Source organism: Colletotrichum lupini, chromosome 3 (assembly GCF_023278565.1).
Source record: "Colletotrichum lupini chromosome 3, complete sequence".
In the NCBI taxonomy this organism is placed as follows: domain Eukaryota; kingdom Fungi; phylum Ascomycota; class Sordariomycetes; order Glomerellales; family Glomerellaceae; genus Colletotrichum; species Colletotrichum lupini.
In genome coordinates, this window is record NC_064676.1 from 6,590,401 (window position 1) to 6,599,094 (window position 8,694).

General features: G+C 39.8%; 1 protein-coding gene across 1 annotated transcript; it reads right to left on the reverse strand.

Annotated features, from left to right (window-relative positions):
* Window positions 1–5,985: 5,985 nt before the first annotated feature.
* Window positions 5,986–8,073, reverse strand: CLUP02_06725 (uncharacterized protein; the record flags this gene model as incomplete). Its single annotated transcript, XM_049285722.1, has 1 exon — window positions 5,986–8,073. The coding sequence occupies one exon, from the start codon at window positions 8,071–8,073 to the stop codon at window positions 5,986–5,988; it is 2,088 nt and encodes a 695-aa protein (XP_049142865.1).
* Between the last annotated feature and the right edge of the window lie 621 nt (window positions 8,074–8,694).

Sequence of the window (8,694 nt, forward strand, 5' to 3'; positions counted from 1 at the left end):
TTTATACTATCTATAACGAAGTGCGCCGCTCTAATAATATTCTAGCTAATATATAGTCGCCCCGCCTGCGCTCCGTATTCGTAGCTAATTATTTATAAATTCGCTAATAATAAGGAGATTATTTTTTTTATAACGACCCCTAGGATAATAGCTAGGGCGGCCCTTTTGCGCATAAGGGCGGTCCTTTTATAAATAAGGGCGGTCCTTCCGCGCGTCGTAAGAATTAAAAAAACGGTTAGTAATTAGCGCGTTTACGCTACTTAATTATAGCTATATAGCCCCTTTTTTTTATTATTAGTAGCTAGTTCGCTACGTTATTAGGCTCCTTAGGAGCTAGGGCGCGCCGCTTTATTAAAACTCGTTCTTTATATATACTAATTAACGCTACGTTTTCGATATACCTAGCTAGCTCTTACGTATTTTCGTCGCTACTATATCCCTTTTACTAGATTAGGTATTATCGCCTCCTCTTTAGCCCTCTATATTATATAATATCTTTTACTTCGTAAAGTAGCTCCCTATCTATATCCCCGATAAATAAGGGCTTCTAAGGGGCTTCTTCGTAGTATCGATACGGCTTAAGTAAGGATATATAGAACATATTATATATTTTATACTACGTTAGCACGTTTAGTTAGTAAGTAACCCCTACCGTTCTAACTATTAATTTAACTTTAAATAGGCCTAGATACTTATTAGCTAACTTCTAGCTAGGACGCTACTTCTTAATATTCTTTTTTAATAATAGTACTTAGTCGCCTATTTTATATAATATATCTATCCTAGCTTTATTAGCTTATTACTTATCCGTCTCGCGTGCTTTTTATATAAGGGGTTATAAAGCTTTTTAATTAGCTCGTAGTCGGGCCGCACGCTCCTTAGCCGAGATATTCTATATACCGTCTTAAGTCCCCGTTAAGATCGATATAGGGTACGTAAATAAGAACCCGAGTAGGGCCTTAGTAAGCGCTTTACGGATTACTAAGTGCTAGGTATTATTATATATAAACTTAGCTAGGTAAAGACGCTATACCTAATCTAATTAGTCTTAGGTATAGAAATAGCAAAAGTACTACTCTAAGTATTAGTTTTACTATTCTATCTAACCGTCCGTTTATAAGTAGAACGCGGTACTAAGACGCCTCTTTATTATTAAAAAGTAGTAGAGATAAGTCTAAAACTTATTTATAAATAACGACCCCCTATTAAAGACGATCCCTTTAGGTATTCTAAACTTAGTAAAGATCTTTGCGAATAGGAGGTCTGCGAATCCCTAAGCTATAAGGGTCGTCCTCGTAATAATATAGACGTTATACTTCGTAAATCGGTTTACTACGACGAGTACCGCGTCGTAGGGGCGCCTCCTAATTAGTATAGTTAATATAAATAAGCCTATAATAAAGTCTAATAATATTTCTTACTATAGCTTAATAGGGGTAAGTAGGGGGCATAGTAAACTATATAGCTTATAGTAACGAGGCTTCGTCCGCTAGTATATTATATAAGTATTAATATAACTTTTTATATCCCTACTTATTCTATCTTAGTAATAGTAGCGTTTTAGTAATACTATCGTCCGCTTTATACTATAATATCCCGCCGTAGGCGTATTATAATATATTTCGATAACCTCCCTTTTTAGCTCCTTATATAGCGGTACGTAGGCGCGGCCGCCGTAGTATAGTAGCCCTCTAGAGTTATATACCTAGCTTTATTATTACTTTTTCTTAGCTAAGCAAGGCCGTCGGTTCTTCTTAGTCTATTACTTATCCTTTATAAAAGCGTCCTCTTATTAAGCGGCCCGTAGTCGACCTATTATTAATAACCCCTCTTTACTAAATACTATTTTAAGTACTCTTATCGCGTTAGAGTTTTATAAAACGAGTAGTTTATAATTTATAGTTTTAGTAATAAGCTTAAATAGCTCTCTAAGTACTACGCTATAACTCTAACGCCCTAGGCTCGTAGCCCCGTTACGCCTCTCGAGGTACTCCTCGGAGTTCCCTCGAGCTAGAGCTCCTAACCTCTTTTGCTTACTTCTTCATATTATTACTAGTTCTGTTTCTAAAATACTTACTATCCTTTTTACTTAGGAGCCGCTCCTATAGCTCGTCCTCGTATACTTTATTATTACGACTCTAAAGGGCTCCTATATATTTTTAGCGTTATAAAGGTCTTTTTTTATTTTTAATAATAGCTCCTTTACTCTACTATTATTACTACTTTTACTATAATTAAGTCTTCGTAATAGTCTATCCGCTAAGTTCTTTATACCTAGCTTAAACCTAATCTCGATATTAAACGCTACGAGTTCGTCTAGCTAGCGTAGCTATCTCCCGTTTAGTCTCTTTTTTATATTTAGGAACTATAAGTTAAAATAATTTATAAATACTACGACCTAATCTCGGTTATAAGCGAGGTAGTATTACTAGTTCCTTAGTACGTTTACGATAGCTAGTAGCTCTGCGTCTCTTATACCGTAGCGGCTCTCTATATTTATTAATTTCCTTAACCTATAAATAATTAGGTACTAATTACCCTTAAATAATTACATAATTACTAAGCCGATAGCTCGAGCCGAAGCGTTTATTTATAACCGTATAGGTAGGGTAGGGTTAAAATATCGTAATATTAGCGCGTTAGTAAATACTACTAGTAACTTTTTAAATAACTCTACGGTTAGTATTAGTAGCTCTAATTATCCCGGTTTTGCCTTTTTTAGTAAGTTTATTAGAAGTGCCGTTATCTTAGCGTAGTTATTAATAAATTTACGGTAGAACCCCGTAAATCTAAGGAACGTCTATATATTTTTAATACTCTTTAGAAGTGGCTAATTTATTATAACTTCGGTGCGCGCGGGTTTTATTTCTATACCTTTATTAGATACGATATACCCTAGGAATCCTATATACGATATATAGAACTCGTATTTACTACTATTTAGATATAGGTTTTATTACCGTAGTCTCTATAGTACGCTACGTACGTGCTCTTTATACGCTACGTAGTCGTTACTATATATTAGTATATTATCTAGGTATATAATATAGACGGTATTGACTAGGCCGCTTAGAACATTATTAATATGCGCCTAGAAAGTCGCGGGCGCGTTAGTTAGCCCGAAAGGTACGACTAGGTATTTAAACTACCCGTATTTAATACGAAAAGCCGTCTTTTACTTATTACCCTTAGCTATACGTATACAGTAGTACGCGTTCTTAAGGTCTAGTTTTATAAAGATAGAGGTATTAGATAGTCTATTTAGTATCTCTCTAATTAGCGGTAATAGCGTTCTATCTTTTTATATAATCTTATTAATCGCTCTATAGTTAACGTAAAGTCGTAGCTCTCTTCCTTTTTTAAGTATAAAGAGGATAGGTGCTCTTACTAGGCTTATAAAGGGGCGTATTTAGCCCTTAGCCTCTGTTTTTATTAAATAGTCGTATAAGATCTCGAGCTTATAGTTTAATAGTAAGTAAATAGGTCCTTAGGGAATAGGCGCCGCGTCGTTTAGCTCGATATAGTAGTCGTATAGTGCTCTATTTAGTAATAAAATAGCCTTTTTTTTTAAAAATAAGTCGTTAAAATCCTAGTAACATAGCTTCTAGTCCTCGGCTATGCTCGCTAGTATTACGTTACTATTTATAGCTAGGTTAATTATAATATGCACGAGTATTACTAAAACTAAGTCGTTTAGTAGCCCCTTTTTTAGGGCGTCTAAGCGGATATATCGTTTATAAATTAGATACCGCTACTTCTTTTATTTCTAACTAATTAGTAAGTCGATATCCTCTAGTTAAGGGAAACTAAGGATAAGTATAAGTACCGTAATATTAGCTATTACGAAGTAATATAGCTATGTCTCCGTTACGTAGTCGCTATTAGTAATTCGAAGCCGTAAGTAGTAGCTTCTTAGCGTCTCTATCTATTTACCCTCGACGTTTATTAGCTATAGTAATAGGTAAATTCGTAGATTAGCGTTAAAGTTATTAAGTAGCCCGATACTAACTACGTTCCTTTTTATTCCCAAATCGATAAGGGCGCTTAGCTTCTCTTATACGTAGTTTAGGTATATATAGGTCGGGATATCTAAGCGCTACCCTTATTAATCGCTAGTTACTTTTCTTATTAGGATAGTATTCGAGCTCGTTATTAGTCCGCGCTACTTAGCTAGAACGAGGTCTAATTAATAGCTAGCGGCCTTATACCCCTTTTAATTATATCTACGGTATATAACGCTCGGGTAGCTATTAGCGAGGTACCCGGTTTTATTATAATTATAGTACTACTAATACTACTCCCGCAGTCGCGGGTAATCTTTTATAATATAGCTAGTCTCTTTATAATTATAATACGTAGTATCCTTATTAAGCGAGTTACGGCGTATTCCTTATATATTTAACTTATTAGCGCCCTAGTATCTTCCCGCTAGCTCGTTCGAGTTTAAGTTAGAATATCGCCTAGGGGACGTTCGTAAGCTCCCTACTAATAGCGAGGATTATTTAATACGTCTTATTAATAATATTAACTATAAGTAAGTCCGCAGAAGTTCTATTTATAATACTATTACGAGGCATAGTTCGGGCCGTAGCTTACTTATTAATATAGAGATCCTCTATTTTTTTATTAAGATATATTCTAATTCTATCTCGAGCTTATTAATACGGCTAACGAACTCGTCGACTTTCTCTTTTTAATTTTACGAGGTACTATCTAGTTATATACTTACTACTATTCCTCGGCTAGCGGGATTAAATAAGTTATTTTATAAAAAGGTCTCTAGTTCCTTCTATATAACCTAGTCTATTATAAAACCGGGGGTCCTTTAGTAATCGAAAATATAGTATATCTAAGAGGTTTTTACGCTACTACTTAGGTAGCTAACCGTATATACTATTTTATTACGGTCTATTCTTATTTATTAAGCCTATAGGTTAAAGCGATAGTAATAATTAAAGAGGAAGCTCTATAGATCCCGTACTAATTTATTAGTATATAATAAGTTAGAGAGGGATAGCGGTTTAAATATAAACGTTCTACTTATAGTACTTATTTAAGTTAAAAAGGAGCTAGTAAATAGGGGCTTAGGTAGTACGAACTCGTTATTTTATTATTACTTAAGTAGTACTTTAAGTATAGCTTTATTTATCGAACTATCCTTAGTCCGGGGGTTTACGTTTTTATTTATATCGAAGCTAACGTCCGAGGTTATTATAGCTAAGACCGTAGCCCTTAGTACGGGGGCCGGGCTATCTAAGGAGCTCCGTAGGCGTTCTAAATCTGCTCGTCTTCTATATAAGCGCTCTTTATACGTTATAATAAGGATTTTTTTCTCTAATTATCGTTCTTATTCTTATAGTTCTACTAACTTATCGCTTATCGTTCGGTTTAAGTATTAGTAAGTAAAAGTAAGAGGTTCGTTATTTTATTCGAAATTCGTTAATACTCTTAGTAATACGGTCCTTTTACGTCGCCGCTACGTTAATAGTTTTACTACGCTTTATTTTTATATCGTTTATTAAGGAAGAGGCGACTCTAAGGGGTCTAATAAAAAAGAGTCGTTTTCTTTTTATTATCGTAGCGCCGACTACGCTCTCTTACTACGTCTCGTTCTTATTAGTATTTTAAGCTTCCGGCCTAGTCCCCTTTATAAGTAGAGATTTTAGACTATTAATAAGTATATAATATAAGGAAGAAGCTTATAGAGGCTAACTACTATTAGGGTCTAAAAGAGGAATTACTAAAATCTACCCTTCCCTCGAGGTATATTACTAACGCTCTATATATACCTAAGCTACTCCTTTATTACTTAGTCCCCCTCTTTATGCCCCCCTAAGCTATCCCTTAACCGACGAGGCCTAACCGGCGAGGCCTAATAGTTAAACTATTCTTACTCTCAGTAACAGTAGCTGAATTATGAATGTAATTGATTTATCGCTACGTTTAATAGACTCACTCCTCCGTGACCACCCGTATATCTAGTTTTTATATATACCATAGCGGCTCTTTAACTCTATCCCCAGACCTCCCACCATTCCTATCAGCAGGTTCTAATACGCGCGGCTTGTTGCTATCAATTCCAGGTCCTTCCTGCCTAACAAGCTTCAGCGCCGGGAGGACATCTCTACGGAAATTAAGGCGGCCCTCTGTTGTGGTCATCACGACAAATCGGTCGAACGTGTCGGGCTGGACAGCGCCGTCCACCCTCTCCGATAGCGACATCTTGATGAAGAAGAGCGTCCCCTGGCCTCGCGTCGTCATGATCGGCTTCCTCTTCGGCATTGGGTACGCCCGTAACACCCGCCACGACGGCTCCAGGTCCAGGATCTCGACGTATACGTTGTCGAGCGAAGTATTTCTCACCTCAATAACTAGAACTTGGCCTGTGACAATGTCGATTGAGTCTATCGGGAACAGTTTGAGGTCCTTGAGGAGGGGAGAGGTTTCACCCAGTTTGAACTGCCGCGGAGGAGGGGGCTTGACGCCCTGATCGAGATAGCCGAGTTTACTAACCGTCAGGTCTTGTTCTTGATGCGCGGCGTTGTCTTCTGCGAGGTTGAAAATGTTGTAGAAGATGCTTAGGTGAACTAAGTGGGAGAGCACATCTTCGGGCTTCCCTTTGTCTTTGACATTGGCTTCAGCTTGGTTTGGGGTGAAAGAGATGATGAAACCGCCATCGTTTTGCACCAGCACTTTGAAGAAGGAATCGCCGTCGTCTTCGAGATCGACAAAGCTGCTCCGGCTGATGCAATCTCGGACTTTCTGGGCCACTGACACAGCACTGTCATCTGCAGCCGATACCAAAACCTTTCTAGGCTGCAGGATGTGATCCTTCAAAATACTGCGCTGACTAACAGCCTGGCAGCCGAGTTGAACCTCCTCCTTCTGTTTGAGGTCAGTACCCTTAGCTTCGGTGTGCGCTGTGCAGGTGAAATACTCCACAGCAGTCACGATGCAGGTAGCCAACGGTGCGGTGTAGTCAGCAAGGCTGTCAAGCTGTCTGTCTTTGGGATAGATGCGGAAGATATCATCCACGATGACGCCGTGGGCCACGCCAGCTGTCAGCTTCACCTTGAGGTTGCCGCTGAACAATTCCTCAACGTTAGTAATGACCACAGCGGGTTGCACCACACTCTCAATGCCAAAAATATGGCAGTCTCCCTTGCCGCCAAATACCGGTTGCTGCTCTTCCGCCCTTTTCTTTTGCTCGTGGTTCTCTAGTTGCGCTGCAGCGAGGTTGAACACGACATCGCAGCTGAGCTGGGGTAGGCAATCTGCCCCTCCGAGGGCGTTGAAGACACGGTTGAGGCAATCAGTGAACAGCCCCTTCTTCAACGGCGTTTTGAACGACACCTCCTGCGCTTTCTGGTCCGGCTGGCACGCAGCGAAGAAGTTGATCCCCTTGGACGACGTCATCCAGTGCTCTTCCACACTGCCGCCACGACCGGCGTTCTCAACGTCGTTTGAGAGCGGGCGCCAGGCATCTCTCAGATCCTCCACAGACTGAATGGGATTTCGATTAGAATTGAAGAAGCTCCCTTCCGGGATATCTTCAACCCCCCGCACCCCAATGTCTCCGTCACCCCCCCGTGTGGCTCCACCGGAGTGGCAACAGTCAAGCACGAAGGTAACAGTCGCGCCTTTGTCGGCTATCTGCTTGAGCAGAAAGGCGACCTCGACGTCACGGAGGTAATCGAGCAATCGGTCGCTACGAGCGAGTACCAGGCACTCGTCAAGGACAGTGGTGTCGTGCTTAAGGTCCTTGAGGACGGTGGGCCGACGAGTGCCGTGGCCCGAATAGTGAATATAAATGAAGTCGCCGGGCTGAGCGTTGTCAGCGAGGGTCTGGAATGCTAAGGTGACGTTGTCGAAGGTTGGGAGCAGGTCATTGGATGGATCCGGCGGGGAGGTAAGCTTGGTAACGTTGGAGATGCCGGCAACGGCATTGAGGAACTTTTCGGTGATAGCCACATCAGAGAGGGAACCGTGAAGGTCAGGCATCGCATCGCTGTCGTACTTGTCGATGCCTATCAGCAGTGCTGACTTCCGGCCTTGATCCAATCTCTCCGCCATGGCACGGTGTTTGTTCTCCAGTGCTTCTGTCCGAGGACTTGGAGGCACTAGGCGAGAAGTAGACTGGTAGAGATATGAGTTCTTAGGAAGACACAAAGTCGAGGGGCACGAACAGGTGGACACGCACATTAAGTACCAAGTACTTAAAAGCTAGTGCTATAAAGAGACAGGCTACATACTTTTTCTTAGCACGCACTATTAGTACGGGCCACTCTACCACATTAACCTCCTTAACAAGGCCTATTCTACCCCCCTTTTTCTCCTATGCTAACTATAACTAGTTTAGGTAACGGCTACTATATGCTACTACGGTTACTACCCTTTTTAAATACTTTTAATACCCTCTCGGGCTTTATTACGATTATCTAATCTATACTACTTCGGTCCCTAATTAAAAAATGCTATATTCCGGACTTTATTAAAGTAACGTTTATAACCCCTAAGATTATAAAAGTTCTAATTATAAGACCTAGGCTAAATATATCTACTACTACGACTTAGCTTAGACTAATAATAATAACCTAACCCCCCCCTAACTATAGAGCGCGTTTTAATAAAACTACGATTATTAACGAGATTAAAACTTATTTATTTAGCCTCTATTTTATAAGGGATATTACT